Source organism: Oculina patagonica, chromosome 14 (genome assembly GCF_052425735.1).
Source record: "Oculina patagonica isolate OP01 chromosome 14, crgOcupat, whole genome shotgun sequence".
NCBI lineage: Eukaryota > Metazoa > Cnidaria > Anthozoa > Scleractinia > Oculinidae > Oculina > Oculina patagonica.
Genome location: NC_135771.1, coordinates 16447155 through 16466968, shown reverse-complemented (window position 1 = coordinate 16466968; position 19814 = coordinate 16447155). Strand labels below are relative to the sequence as shown.

At 39.2% G+C, this 19814-nt stretch overlaps 2 protein-coding genes across 3 annotated transcripts in view; one reads left to right on the top strand and one right to left on the bottom strand.

The window, feature by feature from the left end:
- Positions 1-1049: 1049 nt before the first annotated feature.
- LOC144637567 (cyclic GMP-AMP phosphodiesterase SMPDL3A-like) lies at positions 1050-7073 on the top strand. The gene is made up of 6 exons (XM_078496635.1): positions 1050-1500; positions 3472-3774; positions 4702-4876; positions 5339-5433; positions 5887-6099; positions 6784-7073. Exons 1-6 carry the CDS (start codon positions 1050-1052, stop codon positions 7071-7073), a joined length of 1527 nt encoding a protein of 508 aa, XP_078352761.1.
- Positions 7074-14563: 7490 nt separating this feature from the next.
- Positions 14564-19814, bottom strand: part of LOC144638619 (ATP-binding cassette sub-family D member 3-like) — a 47192-nt gene continuing 41941 nt past the window's right edge. For both annotated transcript variants that reach the window (XM_078497818.1, XM_078497819.1), the window contains 6 exons: positions 18772-18822; positions 18439-18483; positions 17595-17699; positions 16991-17047; positions 15930-16377; positions 14564-15681 (listed from right to left, as the gene is read on the bottom strand). In XM_078497818.1, the coding sequence (XP_078353944.1) occupies positions 16300-16377; positions 16991-17047; positions 17595-17699; positions 18439-18483; positions 18772-18822 (336 nt within the window). In that variant the 3' untranslated portion in view covers positions 14564-15681; positions 15930-16299. The remainder of the gene's footprint in view (positions 15682-15929; positions 16378-16990; positions 17048-17594; positions 17700-18438; positions 18484-18771; positions 18823-19814) is intronic.

Genomic DNA, 19814 nt, shown 5'->3' with positions numbered 1-19814 from the left:
CACTGGAAGACCTGGTCTTCATGGATGACCTGACACTGAGCTGATGACACATACTTAACAAAACATGAACAAGAAACAAAACAGAGGTGATGAGAATTAATCATAGGAAAGATGAAAGTGTAAACTTGAATGGAGAACCAATATAAGTCCTTACCTTGGATGCATGGTGGACAGTGGTGGTAGAAGCGATGTAACGGCGAGAGTAGGGAAAGCAAGGGCAGCCTTCATCTGTCTCAAATAAACCCAGTCTGGAGGTCAAAAGTTATAGACAGTACGATTAGCTTCGCATCCTCAACACACACGTCATGGTAATGTTCCTGTATGGTTCCGGAAACCTGGAGAACAACCAAACCAACACAAGATGCAGACTTTTGTGAACAAGTGACTTCGTATAATCCTTAAAATCCACTGACCAGATAACATCCAAATGAAGACTTTCGGAGAGCAATAGGGCAAGAGAAAATGAAGCTTCAGATCAAAGGAAGACCATGAAAGCAGTAGCTGGGACACAATCTTCGCAAAGCAAACACCAGCATCACTAAAGCTTGCCTCCCACGCAGTCGTTTTTAGGGGCGATCGTGTCGAGGAGTGAAACACGATCGCCCCTAAAAACGACGAGGCTACACCAAAGCAGGCCTATCCCGCCACATGAAAACACTGGGCTCACCCTCGGTGTAATAATCTGTGAAACTCACAAGAGACGTAACAGTAATTAGCAGGAAAACAAAAGCTTTAAAACAAAAAAAAAATTCACAACTTTTTATACCGAGTTAAAACCATGAAACATTAACACTGTGTTGAACTGACCTCTCCTTGACAGCCATATTTTGGGGTTCTAATGTTTGCTTACGGGAGGTTTAGCTGTCATTCCTTGATTATTTACAAACTGGTCAGCACTGTATGCAGACATCAATATTTATTTCTAGTTTTGTGGTAATAAATATTGATATCTATATTCATATGACTTAACTTGCTCAGTTTCACCTGTCTAACTCGTTGTTAAATTTGAAGCTCTAGTACTCAACAGATTTGGTTGTTAATTGCTCGAAATGGCTGTAGAGTTAGAAGAATTGCCTCCTCCAGATCCTAAGGAAAACAATCAGAAAAAGAAACGACCGATTGCCTGTTTTTTAGTGGTAGCCCTAGGAATCCTTTGTCTGGTTCTATTGTTGTTGGTAATTCTCACGTTCGCTCTTCGCATCCATTGTCCTAACTGCGACTTGGAAAATGGACCGCAAACACCTTCACCTGAAGAAATTACGAAAGAAAACAACCTAGTCCATTTCATTCATGTTTCCGATATCAACCTGGATTTGAAATACAACAGCTCAATTTCAAGGAGTGATTTTTGTCGTTTTAATGAAGCGGCAAAACCTACCGAGTTTGGTGCACCTTATGGGCGAATTGGTTGCGACACTCCAGTGTTGTTACTCAACAGCAGTTTAGAGGCAATGAAAAATGTCAGCAGTGGGAAGAATTTGGAATTTGTTCTGATCTCTGGTAAGTCTTCAATAATTAACATTGTTATTTGTTATTATTATTTTTTTACATGATAATATCAAAAAGGCAGTTCGAGTATGTTGAGAGGGCTCGCATAAATTTTAAATTCAAACGTTATTTTAGTATGTTTTGATCTCTGGTAAGTCTTCAACGATTAGCATTGTTATGCGTTGTTATTTTATTTTTACATAATATCAAAAAGGCACTTCGAGCTTGTTGGATGGGCTCGCATAAATTTAAAATTCAAACATTATTTATAAGAAAGGATCGGAACGACTGGGCTAAAACCAACACTTACATAGACCATTCTCATATTGTAAAATGGAATTAATTTTAAAAGACAGAAGATTTTTTTTTTAATTTTTAAATGAATTGTGCGACTATTGAAATGTTGTGCAATAATCAACTGTCAGGAGTCAACCATGAAATTCCTTTACTTATTTGACTGTTGTCAATGGATATCGCCGTTACAACTTTTTTATGAGTTTATTCATTTCATTCTTTAAGTATTATCATCTCACTTACATGTACCTGCTATCTCGTCAAGAGAGGTCCTCTTGTATGCAAATAAGAAATATTTCACTTCATGATTCGTCACTGAGGCCATTCCAATAAAATGTTTCGTTTCCCATCAGCCGACCGACCCTTTTTTTTCGAAATGTAAAAAAAAATCCAGATTCACTAGTCGAAGAGGCAAGTACTTTAATTTACAAGCACACGATCTTGTTTTATTAACAACAATTGGTATGATGTGATGCCCTTGTTTTTAATTAACATCGATACTAAGTTTTTCAAAGGCTGTTTCGTGCCAAGGGCATTAACGATTGTTCCAACATTCTCAACGAGATCGACTGAAACAAAATCTTTCGGTTCTGCATCTGGCTTCTTAAATGAATCCAGACCCCTTAACGTGTTCATTCTTTTTTTGACTGACCGACCGACCGACCCACCATCACAAGAGACGGGGCGATGGTAAACGAAACATTTTATTGGGATGGTCTGACAAAAAAAACAGTCAAAACATTTTTCAACTCGTTATCCATAGTCCGAGTTTTACTAAACTCTCCACGCGATTTTTTAACAGCAATCCTTGATCCTATTTGCTTCGCTATCTTTTTTGTGGGTCCTTTACTTTTCTATACCGGTAAACTTCTATTTGAGTTTTCCTTCGGTATGGAAATAATTTAGAACAATAGAATACTTGTTAAAACGTAACTCAACTCTCTTAGGCTGTTCGAGTAAAGACTAGAAGTGCCCAAATGGACAAGCGTACATTCAGTCCATCTTTCGACGGTTTGTCGCAGTGTTCTTGCGTGTGAAAGCTTGCCAAGAAAGTTCGAAACATGCGTTATGCTAGCAATCAGCCAAGATGGAAATTGGCAATAATATTTCATAATATTATATCTTGAAAGTCAAGCAAAATTGACAAAAAGACGCTAGGCGAGTGCTTATAACAAATAACAGTGTTGTAAGATAATTGCTGTCCGACTTAACCTTAGTATAAATATATATTGTTGCGTTTTTCATTAGAAAACGTTACATTATGTTAATTTTGAAATAAGCGTGTTATTACAAAAGCCTTTGTCGAGAAAATGAACTTTGCAGCACATGTTCTGACAACTACTTTTTAACGCGCGTCATGTTCAATTCCGTCCTAAATAAATGAGCAGCAATAATTGCTTCTACATTTTAATGGTCTTTTAGTTCGGAAAATTCGATTTCAATAAAAAGAGCTGGTGTTTTGGTATTTAATTATATGCTTAAAAATTGTAGCATCAATAATGCGTTTTCTAACACTCGCGCGGAGCAATTTAAGCTTTGTAGACAATGTGTTGGTACTGACATATAATGGAACGGTTGAAAGATAGAGAAGATATTATATAAAAAAAATTCTTCAATACCTTATTGTAACCTTATACGCATGATATTATTTTCTCATTATTTTTGCTTATATATTTCTATGCTTTGCAGGGAATTTATCACCACACGTAGTAATTCCTGATAAACAGCGCATTCTTCAAGGAATCGTTGCGACCGCCAATAACACGCATGCATTTTTTCCTGATATTCCGGTATTTCCTGTTCTTGGTTTAAATGATTTTCTGGTTCCATATATCTTGCCGAACTCCAGTGACTGGTACGAGACCGTGTTGTCTTACTGGGCACCGTTGATTGTTTGTGATGGCTGCCCAGTCGATGTTAACGAACCGACAACTATGGCCGTGTTGAAGAAAACCTTCTTAGAGGGTGGTTACTACAATGCAAGTATTGCAGGTATAGAGCGGTCCCCAGCAACTGAGTGTCGTAAAACCAAAACCAAGCAATCACTCTGGCCAATCACAAAGGACGCAAACAATTCAGTGAACCGGATTGTATACAAATCGGTCGGCGTGAAGAGCGAGAAAACGGGTATGGGAGAGTCACGATTGGTTTTGGTTTTACTTCTGATTGGTTGAAAATGTGGCGCGAGCTTTTTAAACCAATCACTAAGCGTAGTTATGCAAAACGGTTAACCAATTTACTTCCGACACTTAAGTGAAAACCGCTCCATTGTTGTGGTTAATTATAATAATTTCTTCGAAAATCAGTTTCCGATATGACTCTGTTAACTCTTAATAGACCGGTAGGGAGGGGATGGAATCTGTCCCACGAAATTTAAAGCTTTTGTAAACATTGAAAGCAAAGCTTTGCTTTTAGTATTTAAGAAAACCTCACCAAAATATATTGAAGATATTTGATATGAATTTTCATTTTTCATAAAAATTGCTGTTTTCATGACAACCATCTTTTGACAGAGACGTTTTCCAAACTTTTGAATTTTTCTGTTTTTCAGTGACAATTTTTATCTTTCTTGCGGTAACGTTTACATTCTTGGGTCATTATAGCTACCTTTTATTGGTTTTGGCTATCGCTACAAATTAAAATAGAATGTAATCCCGATTTATTGAATCTCTTAGGGAAACGAAAAGTAGTTCCAGAAATCGAGGGTAAAGTTGGAGTGTTCGAGTGAGAGAAAAAAGTACAAGGGCAATGACTTTTAGTTGGAATTATCGGAAAGTTCGATAAATCAGTACCACGACCTCTGGTCAATATTGCCCAGTACGGCCCTTGTGCCCGGTTAGTAAGAGGTAAGTATCCAGGGCTGAGTCAACATGTCTGTTCTGTAACTAATGCTGTTGTGACCCAAATTTTGATCTGTAGACGGGAAAATGGTTTTAATCGTTTTAAATACCATCTACTGGCACTACAGAAGCAATCGAGATGACCCAAAAGTCAACGAAACGGCGTTACGGCAGATCTCTTGGTTAGAAAACCAACTCGAGTCTGCTAAAGAACAAGGAAAGAAGGTGCTGATAGCGAGTCATATTCCACCAGGGTAAGTGATTTGTCAAAGTTTTAATAAAATGTTCGTTCTTTGACATATTTTTGATGCTAGAGCATCGAGCGTTTCTATTCCAGTATAACTTTTACTCCCAACACTTGGCACTTTTAACCAGACCAGACTGAGCTGAATTGACCGCGCAGTGCGAATAAGTGTGCAGTAAGCGCTTGTATTCCATTTCATATCACACCCTACTCAGTAACTGCTTCGGGTGCGTGAACATTTCATAAAAATCATAACAACAGTTTATTCCAAAAATTATTCTCAATTCTGACAGAAGGCATGCACAATTCATACCCTGTCGGGCCACAATGTCAAAATCTATACACTATTTTATGAAATCCAACAATCAAGGAGGAAAAAAAAACATCATATAGTGTTCCTTCGTACATGCTTGCCTTACACGTTTCAAGCATTAGTAATCTCAAATTATAAAATTTAACTTTTGATTTTCAGAATGGACATTGCTGAACATGAACCATTCTGGCTGCCTATTTATACCAAACAGTATCTGGACCTGGTAGCTGGCAAGTATCGCACCGTCGTAGCCGGTAAGATTCTATCTTAACAATTTATTTGCAATTAGATTACGCTATCACATGCTGCAGTCTTAGTAAAAAGTAGTTGACACATTGGTATATAACAAATATATAATATAGTATATGACAAATTTACCATTAGGTTTTTTTTTTATCGCATTCCGTCAAAATAACCCCTCTCCCCCATCCAATGTTGTATGATTGTAGCAAAGGGCTTCCAAAAACAAGGGGGGGGGGGGGGGTTGAAAAAGAGGGGCGAAAAGGTGAAATTGGACCAAATAGCAATAAAGCGGGGCCTAAAATGGCAATGTGTCAACACTTCTGACAATTATTGTAGTCTTTTTTAACCAAATCATATTATTAATATCAGATAAGATAGCATCAGCGCCCTCTTTTGTCTTTTGTTTTTGTTGAAGTCGATTTTGATCTCCTTCATAATTCACGACCACCTGAATGCACTTGTAGGGCAATTATTTGGTCACATGCACAAAGATGACTTCAGACTTCAGCTGCTTGACCCGGTCAAAGACTCTTCAGATATCAAGAAATCTTTTGCCTTGCTTGCTCCTTCCCTCAGCCCGGACTATAACAGCAATCCTGCCTTCAGAATGATGTCGTTGGATAAAGAAACACTCTCTCTTGTTGATTATAACCAATACTACATGGACTTGGACCCAGGTAGAGAATTAAGCAGTATGACAAGAACTATATTTTGATATGCGTGGTTTAAAATTGTCTTATGTTTGAATGTGTCTGAGATATTATTTTGCTATTTTAAAAGCCATAGAAGTATTCACTGTGTCCCATCAGAAACCCATGGGTTTCTAGTCCCATCCATGATAGGTTAAGCGCAGTGGCCTAATGGATAGCTTCCAAGACGTCGGATCGAGCGGTCTGGATTCAAGTCCTGACCGGGGTCACTGCGTTCTTGGACAGCACACTTTACTCTCACAGTACCTCTCTCCACCCAGGTGTATAAATGGGTACCAGCGAATTTAATGCTGGGGGTAACCCTGCGAACTGGGGACTAGCATCTCATCCAGGGGGAATAGCAATACTTCTAGCCGCCTAATGCCACAGAAACCGAAAGCACCGAAGCAGCGAAGGTTATGAGCCACTGGCTTAAAAGGCTATACTACTACATGCGGTATTTATATAACATGAGGTTGCCAGGCTAGCCTGCGAATAAAGCCGCCTCTTATTGCTCGAAGAAGAGAGGCTAGGCTAGTGCCAGGCACGAAAAATCAAATTTTACGGATTTTGACTCATATTAGACTAATCTTTGAAGATGAACGCAATCGCCTTCAAAACGTGTTTTTTATATGTTGCATTATTTTTATTAATACAAATTCTTCTTTTTAGTATTCTCAATTCCTGTGTGGCAGACGGACTACACCTTCAGCAAGAAATATCCTTCATCCAACAAGTTTCTTAATGCTGACAGGATCGATGAACTCAACCAGGAGTTGCTAAACAACAGAAATGATGTGATCTGGAAAGCGTATGCATTCTCAAGACAAGTTAACTTCTGGCCTGATTACCATCCCAGAGCTGTCCTCTACTGCGCCATGCGATATGTTTTCAAACAAGATTATGAGAAGTGTCTTTTAAAACTTCATTTTTCTGATTTTGTTACAACGAAGCCGACGTAATGTATCAGTCAAATCCAAGGGCACACTCCCCCCGAACCAAAACATAGCAACTTCATACAAATGTCCACAAGAAACTAATAAACACTAATAAAATAATTATTAACCCCTTAATATCATTTGCAACACACGTGGGAGGCGTGGTGGCCTAATGGTTAGTGCGTAGGACTCCGGATCGAGCGGTCCGGATTTGAGCCCTGCCCGGGGCATTTCATTATGTTCTTGGAAAAAGCACTGTACTCTCATATAGTACCTCTCCCTATCCAGATGTACCGGCGAATTTAACGTGGGGTTCATCCTGCGATGGACTTGCATCCCATCCAGGGGGGAGTAGAAGTCGTTCAATGCTATCGTACTGAAACCGGGACAGCTCTGGCCTGATGGGTCACTAGGCTCAAATGCAGAATACACTTTTTACTTCGTATGCCCGGGGCGGGGATGCGCACTGGGGGGGGGGGGGGGTACTCTTGGACTTGACTGATACATAAGGCTATAAACTAAAACAATCCGACAATGTGTTTGCGTAAATAAAACATTGGTAAATGTTTGTTGCAGCCCTGAAGTTGTATGTATCATATACATGTGAACACATATAAACCCAACGATCTACTGCATGCATCAATACGATACACAGTAACTTTATTGTAAGCAATACCCTGGCCTCAAAAGTATGTTCTGTGGGGTGACAATTATTATCGAAGCTTATTGTTGTTGTTGTTGTTGTCCATCAGCGCCCTGTTTGTCACGACTCTTATAGTGCCCATGAAATGTGTTTTCTTTTTCTCCTCTGGAAATCATTTTTATTAATTTTCACTCCTTGGGTATAATAATCTGTGTAGAAAACCCCCAAAATATATTCATTTCAAATAGACACTTTTATTCCGATGACAAAATTATCGGTGCATCATTTTGGCATAGCATCCAGGCGTTATACACTGAAAGCACAGAAACAGTCTCCTCTATAGATCTGTATTGCTCCATGTAGCACTCTTCACCTTAGAATGCTGGCTTTATACCACTATTTTCTATTGCTCATTAATATTTCTCTTCTGCGTCGGAAGTGATCTATGCTGCAACACAAAAGCCGATATTAAAATTGGCTGCTGCCATTTTGACTGCTTCAGGTAACCAGTCAGGTTTCTGAAGGCAATTTTGAGTGTATATCGCACAAGAACGTAGATGTCTGTTTTACGACAAAAATTGCATACATACATACATACTTTATGTGATGAGTAGGTTGGGTAAAAAGGCAGCCAAAGGGCTGATGTGGACCTACTATATGGAATGATAGGAGTTTTTTTAGGTGTGAAACGGGCTTTACTTGTTGTAACTGTTTGAGTTTGTGAATTTGTTAAGAGGAAATTTCGACTCAGACCGAGCGGGCAGTGGCACAAAAGTTGCACTTCAGAATTTTTGATATGCCGCCCAAAGAAAGCCTATGGTAGGCCTAGAAACGTGGTGGGATTTTTTTCTTCAAATATTTTTTCAACCGGTCAAAAACTTACAAAACCGTTATGAACCCCAGTGTCTTCTTAAACACACAAAATAAACATGACTAATACCGTGTCGTAAACTTCGCACTGGCTCATTCGCATTAAATGAAACCCCGTTTTTGAGCCTAGAAATGGACTATTGAAGTGTTTATAAGTCATTTGAGTCCAATCTTTCTTCTGTAAGTTAATTGCGAAGATCACGGCGAGCCGCTGAAAATCACTAAAATTCGGTTGCTCGTAATTCTTAATTTGGCGCTCTTTTTCGAGAAAGAATTTCTCTACCCGGTAAAACTCTAAATAACTTGAATTTCAGATATTTTGAAAGGGGAAATGCCATTCTAAAACATAGTGTAAAAATTTATTTCGGGCTCTTTATACGCGCTGAGTGCGAACGCTCTCAAAATACTTATAATTACAAAATTATCTGTCACTGAAACGTAAACAATACCCACATTCTTCCTGCCTGAGAGTCCAAAACGTCTTCTTCTGAGTCTTTCCTCCGTTTTCAACTAGTATTTAGATGTAATCTACAGCAGAAGTTTCCTGTTAAGATCATCCTGAACACCATATCTTCCAAATATCGAGAATAAAGCGAATTTCGAATCCTATCGCCATCTTATTAGCGATCAGTCTTCAAGCGTGCTGTCGACAACTTCAGTACATCTCCGTGTTGACATTCAACATTCGACCACTCTCAGGTCTGCCATGATATATTCCCATCTCTTGTTAAACAGCTGTCGAATAAATATACCCTTCTTGTATCAACATTTTGATTTCTCGACCGAAATACCGGTCCGTTCATTTCTTCATGGTCAAGAACAACGCACTGGAACCAGGCAAACTGTTGTTCTCCGATTACGTGTTACGTGTCACGCAATCCCTTTCCTTAGTCACTCGGTTGTTTTTTTGTTACACGATTTCTATAAATGAATTTAAAACACCCGATAATTCGAAAGATCAGGACGTCTAAATTAAATATTCTGGTTAACGTTGTGCCAACATCCCTTTGTGACCCTTCACGAAAAAATCGTAAACTAGTCCTGATCGTAAACAGACTTACCTTATTATAGGAATATAACGAAGCATTTTAACAACGCGAACAAAATATACGCGTAATAAAATTAACGCGAATTTAAGAAATGTTCTGGTTAAATGCTTATAGTAAACGTGTTTATATTAATTAACATCAATAAAATTAACGCGAATTTTTGAAATTCGCGTTAATAACATGTATCGTTAATTTCCTATAATAAGGTATGTAAAGGTTTAATATAGCGCTCATTGTTTCACTATACTCAATCAACTAAAGGTTGAAACAATATATGGTAAACCATTATTTGCAAGAAACAGAATCTTGGCCAAAATGATATTTTCAACAGATGGCTTGGCCCACACCATCGCCACTAACCCACTAACCCCTGCCTACACGACGACGAGCGGTACTCCGCCTGAGGTCCAGATCATATGTCCTTTTATGAAAACAGGTATACAGCAATACAGCAAACAGAGACCTTGCCCTCTTAACTATTGTATTGAGGTATCCAGAACGACATCTTCACTTTGGGGCGGAGCCTCCCGTGGTTGGGTAAGTGGTGATTGGTCAAAGACATTGCGAAAAAAAAATAGATCGATCATTTCGGTCAATACGATTTGAAAGGCACTGCCTTTTTTCTTCAGGCACAACCATGGGCCCCTCCCTGGCACAACTGTCTCACGGCATATAGTCCTACATATCTTCCGATCCAGTTAAAATAACTGCCGTATTCCATCGAATAAGCGCCGTCCCCGAATAAGCGAAGCATTTGAATAACGCCGCATTTGGGACAAAATGTAAATAAGCGCCTCCTCCGAATAGAAGAGTCCCGATGCGGTGCTTATTCGAAGAATTCCCTTTGACTACAATGGAACTCTAAAACACTTAAAGTGAATATATTACACCATTATTCGATCATCAAGTGCTCTGTCCAGAATTATTACAGTACGTAGTTTTGTTGTGAAGGCCGTTCATGAACTTTACCGTTACACCAAGCCCAATTTCTCTCTTTCTTTTTCCGGGTACCTGTGCAAGTAGTCTGTTTTCAGTGTTTGCTTTGTTTCAAAAGTGGTGTCCTCAAATTACCCCCCCCCCCCCAACCCCCCGCGATCGGCGATCGAATTAGCGCCGCATTTGAGACCTGAATAGGGTATACATTCGCTGAAACTAGACTTATCACTCATCACATGGAAACGTCATCCACAGTCCAGTTGACCAGCCAACATCTCCAAGTACACAAATCGTTAGTGCGCTAGACTCTTGGTCGACCGGTCCGTATTCGAGCCCTGGCCGGGATCATTGCATTATGTTTTTGGGCAAGACAATTTTTTTTCCCACATGCACAGTGCTGTCTCCACCAAGGTGTGTATGTTGAGGAGGAAGGAGAGGATAATCCTGCGATGGACTAACATCTTATTTTGTAGGAGTAAAATACTCCTACTATATATTGAAACTGGAAGAAGCTCCAGCCTGACGGGCCACTAGCTCGGGGGGGGGGGGGGGGCTCCCCTATATGGCCTATACGGGGACGTGCCGCTGGATAGGGTATGGTTTTTGACTCCTCCGGTCCTGAACAGGGTATATAATTTCAAGCTCCTGTCCTAAACAGGGCCTGAATCTGTCCTAGACAGGGTATGGCTGCAAGACTGTCGTCCATGTATTTACATTGTTTTCGCTTTCACTGCAATAAAAAAGCATTATTTTATTCGGTGGGATAGGTGTTTCTGCATTTCAATGCTTCAAACGTCGCGTATGGGACGCAATCACAATAAAGCGTAAATGATTGTTGATGTTGTCCTTTGTCCTAAATAGGGTCTTAGAATAGGGGGTGTTGTCCTACACAGGGTAGGTATTTTAAGTTTTTATTGTCCTAAACAAGGTCAGGGTTTCAAACTTCCAGCAGCACCCCTATACCTAAACTTAGGTCAAGAACCCCCCCCCCCCCTCCCCAGGGACTAGGCTCCAACAGTTTTTTTAAAAGCCATGAAGAAGGAAAGTAACTTTTAGATCTTTTACGACCAGCGCGTACCATGCGTACGGGGAAAAGTAATTATACCCGAGGCCTCGAGCCCGAGACGCCGTCCATATCTCTACTCTTATATAACATTTTGACGTAATATATCAATCACGAGAGGCAGTGTTTCATCGGAATATCCAAACTCCGAGAAGAGAGTTGAAAATACGACGCGCAGCGGAGTATTTTTGACGAAATTCGAGGTGTTTGGATAGCCGATGAAACACTGTCTCGAGTGTTTGATATATCTTCTCGATCGAAACAAAAACTACGGAGTAAACGGAGAAATAAAATCGTAAAAAATCTATGCTAATTAAGATCGGGTTTCAAACCACCGTCACGGTTATAATATTCTTTGTTTTAACTTGATGAATTATTAATGAGTTTGAGAAAGAAAAAGTAACAAGGGGCAAAAACGAAATAGTCTGTTTTACTCTACCAATTGCTCTTTATGAAATGTCGAAAGGGGTAAGGAATTATCCCTTATATTACTTTTCTTTTAATCCACCAAACACCGGGCAGTCGATCTATCTAAATATTCTAAATTGTTTTCTTTTATTTAAAGCCGAATGGACCCCTGTCGAAAGTGAAAATTTAATTAAAGTAGAAATACGTGTCACTTCTGGAGCTACGTAAAAAAGGCAACATCCTCAATTTTATTGATGGTTTATACACGTTTTTATTTCGTCAGGTAGCGAAAAGGAAGTTTTATTTTGTCTTCAAAAGGATATAAAAGAGCAAGGATAGTAAGGATCTGGACCTTGGGTTGAGCTCATGGGGGGTACTCGGGATTTCATATGACGGGTATGATCGAATGGGAGCGAAAATCATGACCCAAAAAATCCCTGAGGCTTCCAACAAAACCCAAAAAAAACCCTGGACCAAAAACCAACCCCCAAAAAATCCCATTTCAAATTTCTAAGCCACGAAATAAATCAGAAAGGGGGAATATAAGATATAACACACAAAAAAAAACACATTAGAAACACGTTGAGTGTTTGTACTTTATTCACAGAACTATGTGGTCAAAGCATTGCCATGAATTTTGAGATTGTTTGTAATACCCCCAAAAATCCCTAGTTAATCAAGCCACCCAATAAAATACTTGCCAAATTTTGCTACCCAAAAAAATCCCGGAATCGAAAATTTCAAACCCAAAAAAATCCTTCGATCATCCCCGTAACTTTAAATCCCGAATACCACCCCCCCCCCCCCAACTGGGGGGTTGAGTGCCTTCGGTGAGGTGTAGCGGAGAGGGGGAGGGGTGATGGAATGGGTTCAGCACTTGCGATAACAATATTATTTTGGACAAGACGTTGCCGCTCAGAAATGATTTGCCGTTAATTTAACCTTTGGTTGTTTGCATATTGTAAAACAACTGCTGTAGAGGCTTCTATTTTGATTGTTTTTCGTCGAAACTGTGCCATAATCCCCCTACTTGTCTTAGGTAGATGGAAAGGGTCGAAAAGAATTTCAACTTGAGAAACTCTGCCGAAATTTTTCCCGTTCTCACTAAAGTTCTCACATTTTTTTCCGAAAAGGATCATAATTGTTCTTTTTTCAACAACTCGGCTGGGTTATTTTCAAAAGAACAATCATGATCGGTTTTGGAAACAAAAATGCGAGAACTTTAATGAGAACTTGAAAAATTCCGGCGGAGTTTTTCAAGTTGAAATTCATTTCGACCCTTTCCATCCACTTCCCCTTAAACACAAAACAATTAATTTAGACGTCCTGATCTTTCAAATCATCGTGTTTTTTATTTCATTTATGGAAATCGTGAGCAAAAACCTACCGAGTGACTAGTACGAAAGCGATTGCCTGACACGCAAGTTTCAAATTAGTCAACATGTCATCGGAGAACAACAGTTTGTCTGGTTTGTTTCCGACCATGAAGAACCGAACGGACCGGCATTTCGGTCGAGAAATCAAAGGATTGATACAAGAAGGGTATATTTATTCGACGGTTGTTTAACAAGAGATGGGAATATATCATGGCAGACCTGAAAGTGGTCGAATGTTGAATGTCAACACGGAGATGTACTGAAGTTGTCGACAGCACGCTTGAAGACTGATCGATATTAAAGATGGCGATAGGATTCGAAATTCGCTTTACCCTCGATATTTAGAAGATATGGTGTTCAGGATGATCTTAACAGGGAGCTTCTGCTGTAGATTACATCTAAATACTAGTAGAAAACGGAGGAAAGACTCAGAAGAAGACGTTTTGGACTCTCAGGCCGGGAGAATGTGGGTATTGTTAACGTTTCAGTGACAGATAATTTTGTAATTATAAGTATTTTGAGAGCGTTCGCACTCAGCGCGTATAGAGAGCCCGAAATAAATTTTTACACTAGGTTTTAGAATGGCATTTCCCCTTTCAAAATATCTGAAATTCAAGTTATTTAGAGTTTTACCGGGTAGAGAAATTCTTTCTCGAAAAAGAGCGCCAAATTAAGAATTTCGAGCAACCGAATTTTAGTGATTTTCAGCGGCTCGCCGTGACCTTCGCAATTAACTTACAGAAGAAAGATTGGACTCAAATGACTTATAAACACTTCAATAGTCCATTTCTAGGCTCAAAAACGGGGTTTCATTTAATGCGAATGAGCCAGTGCGAAGTTTACGACACGGTGTTAGTCATGTTTATTTTGTGTGTTTCAGAAGACACTGGGGTTCATAACGGTTTTGTAAGTTTTTGACCGGTTGAAAAAATATTTGAAGAAAAAAAATCCCACCACGTTTCTAGGCCTACCATAGGCTTTCTTTGGGCGGCATATCAAGAATTCTGAAGTGCAACTTTTGTGCCACTTATTTTTGTTTTCGCGCGGTATTAGTGGATCTTTGCTCTTAAGACAACAAATGAAAGCTAAGTACAGTACATACTTGAGATTTACTAAGTCGATTCGTTGTAAAAATACGTTGCTAAAGATGGAAAAGAAAACGACAATAATTTTCGAGTTTTGTTGCATTTTAATCATTAAATGTTGATTAAAAAGTACTACTTTTGTTACACACACGTTACACAGACGACCAGAAGTTATATAGAACGTACTGAGAGGTAAAGCTGTGCAATTTCTTTGCGTGCAATTTTTTTTTACCTTTGGGAGGCAGAGACATTAATAGCCTTTACTCTCCCCCAACGTTTATGTTAAAAATTATGTTTCCTATTGAACACACTAATACCCAAAATTTAAAATTTAGTCTTAAAATTAGTACCTCGACTCGGCTCATACTTTATCTAGCGGTGTATCTTAAGCTATTTATATTAAATATCACCCCCCCTGGGGTAACATTTTCTATCTCCATTCATTTCAAAGGACTCACCCGGAGCCCTGTTCATCCAGGAAGAAAAAGTATCTGGTTTTCCATCCTCTTGCATGAACGATTTCCTCCCTTACAGTTAACCGACAGAGTAATAACTGGATAGGGTGTTATTTACAGGGATAATTCGCTGTAATATCCTTAAGAGGGAACTTGGCATTTCTTTATGAAGGTGAAACTGTGTCCAGTAAAAGGTAGTATCATTAAAAGAGAGGGTTCCTCTTAGACTATTCAAGCAGCAAATCCTTAAAAAATCTGTTTGTAGCTTGTGTTAGTTATAAACAGTTCGTTGGAACTTGGTTACATATTTTTAAATATAAAAAGATATATTTTAAAATATTTTTTAAACGTTTTCTGGGTCACCCTGTGTATGGAGTATCGCGCAAACACCAACACTTGCATACAATAGTCACATACGCTTATGACGCATATGAATTGGCTTGCTTGATTTGTTAAATTTCGAGCTATAAAAATGGTTAATTAATTAAATGATTGATTGATAACGATAAATTACTTATTAATTAATTAACTTGTTCCTTTCCAGTAAGATAACATGTAACAGAATGTTAAGCGTAAATTTGCTGCACTTCATTAAAACCCACAATCACTTTTAATTACAACTTTGAGACGTGGGAGCTACTTCTTGGGCGATCGGAATGTTCGTAGATCTGTGATTTTGGAAGGTTAAAGTTGAATAGCAAAAAAAGCATTATTATTTCACACGCAGTCTAAAAGGGATTATTGATACTTCCTTGCATCTACAGTCAATAAAAAGAACCAGGAAAATTTGCCACTTAACGAATAATATAAAGTGGCTCACTGTTTCTTATTTTTCTATCTAGTCTTCACAAAGTTCCTTTGGGTCTTCGAAGGAGAATTCCTCCCTACGGCACTGTTAAAATACTTGATAAAACACCATTGTTGATATGCTGAGTCCAGAGATTTTACGAATGATCTTCTCTTCGTTCGATCGACCTTGTTCCAATATTGAAAACATTTTGAACTGTATCTTTCTTCTTCACGGTATTAGTTTAGTTCTCCCTGGTTTCCCTCCGTTCCAAGCGAAGCGCCAGGGATTGTTTGTGACATCATTATTTCTGAATATGCTACTATAATTAACTTTCGAAAATAAGCCTTGGACTGATGATGGTAAAAAAGGCTTTTTCTCCCAATGGAATGGGATTTTTGGGTGTAAGATGTGTGTTTGTAAGCGATATTTCTTCTTATTAGGGCGAGTTCAACAACTGGAACGATGTTCGTGGGTTTATTCACAGCATCCAAGTCGTTATATATTTCCATTGTACTACGATCAATCAAGTTAACCTCTGACATGAATTGCAGGCACCAGTGGTAGTAAGAGTCAGTCTAAGAACCAAATTCTGTGGTTGCGGAATCAATTGGCTTGTATTCATAAGAGCCTCTGCCGTCCATATAGAGCACATACTACGGACACAAACATCAAGACAAACTGATATCAGTTCAAAGAGAAACAAAGCCGTGCTCGGAAAACATTTTCTCCCTTTGCAATGAATCTTCACTGCTAAATCTGAACTTTGCTCCAGTCTTTCTACACTGAAGCCCGGGCCAAACGAGGATGAGAGTTGATGAGAGTTCAAACTCTCACTCTCGTTTGGCATAGAACTCTCATGCACTCTCATCGACTCTCATGCACTCTCATCGACTTTAAACGTGCTCAGATTTTTCATGACAGTCGATAAAGGGGTTTGACGGACTCTCGTTCTCGTTTGGCCCGAGTCGGTGACAGTCGATGAGAGTTGACGAAAACTCTTATGAGAGTCGACTCTCATCAACTCTCATCCTCGTTTGGCCCGGGCTTTTTAGCTTACTCGCTAGAGCAATGAAAGAACAACACAATATCGTGAGGTAAGAAACTTTCGTGGGAGTTCAATTTCACGGATGATGGGATTTTTTGCGCGTTGTGGGAACAAATTTTCCGACTTGAGAAACGTTTCGCAGATATAGCCGGATTACGGCGAGTTCCTGTTTAATAAAAAGATCAAATACAAACACAAATACAAACAGTGTGAACACAAACCTCGTGATATTTCCACAGAGACTTGCGATGGGAGACAGTGAACAGTGTAATGCCAACCTAAAGGGGTAAAAAAGACCGTAACAATCGGGCACTGACCGGCAAACATTTCTTCTGCTTTAGCATAATTTCGAATAGAACGATAACATACCTGCATCTTTAAAAACCTAACAATAGCTATTTATAGAACAGTACTGGGCAAATGACTGGAAACCATAAGTCAGAGAAGTTGACTAACAAGGGCGAGGATGTAAATGGATTACAATATAAACAAACTGAAAAACCAGCGACTCGCGTTCTTAAGGTTGAGTTGGAGGATACTTTGAAACTGTGCAAATTTCTTTTCGCACCATGAATTTCCTTAATACATAATCCAGTTAAGTTAAAATTTTCACTGTTCACAAACTGATGGAACATTTCCACTTTTATTAAAACACGAGCAAATCGCCAGTGACAATGCTCCGCTCTAGTAATGGGGAAAACACAGCACATTATAGAAGAGGGAGGAAGGGATGTATTGCCTTCCCCCGTATAAACCTTTCCGGTTATAGGCCCTTCTTTCTGTTCATGAAAAAAATTCCTGTTATTAGCCCTCCCCGTTACATACCTCTCTACAGCGAGTGTACATGAAACCCTCGACATCCACACTAACAGCACTTGTGCATTCATCCAGAATAGCAAACTGAGGTTTGTGGTAGAACAGACGGGCCATCTAATGAACATTGCAGGAAATATAGCACAAGTTAAGTAACAAAAGCTTGTGTAACAGCATTAAAGGGTATACAATGTTGTCGTCCGGACCGTCCTCCATAAACACCTAGGACCTATTGTATATTAAAGCTCCGGTAAAAGTGCTATAAGGGAGTTCTGATGTTGTTTCAGGCTCAAGGAAGGGAGACTCTGGAAGCCCTGTAGTACCATACGGAAGAAGAAAACATATTAATCTAGCCCTACTTTACACTCAAACGCCTTCTGAAGGGAAATGGTGCCAGGGGATGGAGTATGCCATGCCAACAGCCCTTGTCATTGTTGTTGTTGTTGCTGTTTACCCTTCTTAACCTTCTCTCGTAAGCTTGTTATTCTACTGGTCCTCTAATGTAGTAGTTGCTATTGTTTTGGGGGTTAGGGGCATTGTTTCTGTGTTTTGTTCTTTTGCTCTCTCGAAGGGAAGCGAGCCATTCATGTGTAACCTTGCGAGAGTTGGTGCCCGAGCCGTAAATTGTTGCAGATTCTTCAAAATTTAATTTCTTTGCGTAGACGCAGAGAAAAGAAGAAAAGAAAAGCAAGATGAAAAACTCTACAACGGGTGAAGAAAGGAGATATCTTTGGCCGCGTCACGTCTGCGTGATGAACTCATGGAGGCCACGTCTTCCACAACTTTTCGTGACACATTCGTTATGTGACCTTTTCAAGGGTACACAAATAAGGTCAAGCCCTCGTTATATACTCACAGCCATCCTTTGTTTCTCTCCACCACTAAGAACATCCATCCAGTCCTAAATAAATAAACAAACCAATGCAATAACCTGCAACCTATGGAATAAGAAGCTCATAAAATTATAAGAATGAAAACTTCCATGACGACAAGGCGGGTTTCGCCGAATATAAAATTATGCATTCCCCTCTTCTGAAACCTTCTTCTGAAGGTGTAGCATTTTATCTTGTAACAAGCCACGTGTTTTTCACACCATTATCCTTACAGATATTCTTCTTAGCCCAGGGCTTTCCTAGTTAACATTCGCTTAAAACACTAAATAGCAGATTTCCAACTTCCACTAATGTACCTGAATTTTGTCCCAGCTGCCTTCCCGCTCAAGAATGTTACCAAGGTGAACCTGAAATACAATCACCAAAAACAAAAATCACTAAAAGACATTGAAGATATGCTTTTATTATATAGAATGCAGTGCTTTAGCAAGTGGTAGCAAATCGAGAAAAATGGTATCCACACATGTGTGGATATCAATGGTATCCACACATGTGTGGATATCATTTTTTTTCCAATCATCTCGCAGTTTGCCACGTTTCATAGCTCAATGAGCCAAAGTTTATCGATATTAAGTCGAAACATCTTCGGATCTTCCTCGGCAATCTTCGGTTAGCTTCGGAAATCTTCGGAAATCTTCGGGAAATTTTCGGAAACATTCGTACGACCTTCAGACAACATTTTGAAAATCTTCGGAAATCTTCGGAAAATCCTCGGAAATCTTCGGAAAATCGCCAAAAACATCGTAATTAGTTGGTCTATATAATAAACAGAATATTACATGGTTGCTTGGAGATATGAAATTTATCTTCTCGTGTTCAAAACCGATATTTCACTCGTTCGCTGCGCTCACTCGTGAGATATAGATTTGAACACTCGAAGATAAATTTCATATCTCCGCGCAACCATGTAATATCCTCTATTTATTATATAAACTGCAGTGTTTTAGCGAGTGGTAGCAAATCGAGAAAAATGGTATCACACATGTGTGGATAAAAATGATATCCACACATGTGTGATATCATTTTGACCAATCAGCTTGCAGAGTTTGCCATGTTTCAATGCCCAATGGGCCAAAGTAAATCGATCTTAAGTCGAAACATCTTCGGATCTTCCTCGGCAATCTTCGGCAATCTTCGGAAAACGTTCGGAATCATTCGTACAACCTTCGGACAACATTTTGAAAATTTTCGGAAATCTTCGGAAAATGGTCGGAAATCTTCGGAAAATCGTCAAAAAACATCGTAATTAGTAGGTTTATATAATAAAAAGAATAATACATGGTTGCTTGGAGATATGAAATTTATCCTCTCGTGTTCAAATCCGATATCTCACTCGTTC

Coding starts and splice junctions, on each gene's coding strand:
- LOC144637567 (XM_078496635.1), top strand. CDS start 1,050: ATGGCTGTAGAGTTAGAAGAATTGCCTCCTCCAGATCCTAAGGAAAAC. Junction 1,501..3,471: donor GGAATTTGTTCTGATCTCTG/GTAAGTCTTCAA, acceptor TATGCTTTGCAG/GGAATTTATCACCACACGTA. Junction 5,434..5,886: donor GTATCGCACCGTCGTAGCCG/GTAAGATTCTAT, acceptor ATGCACTTGTAG/GGCAATTATTTGGTCACATG.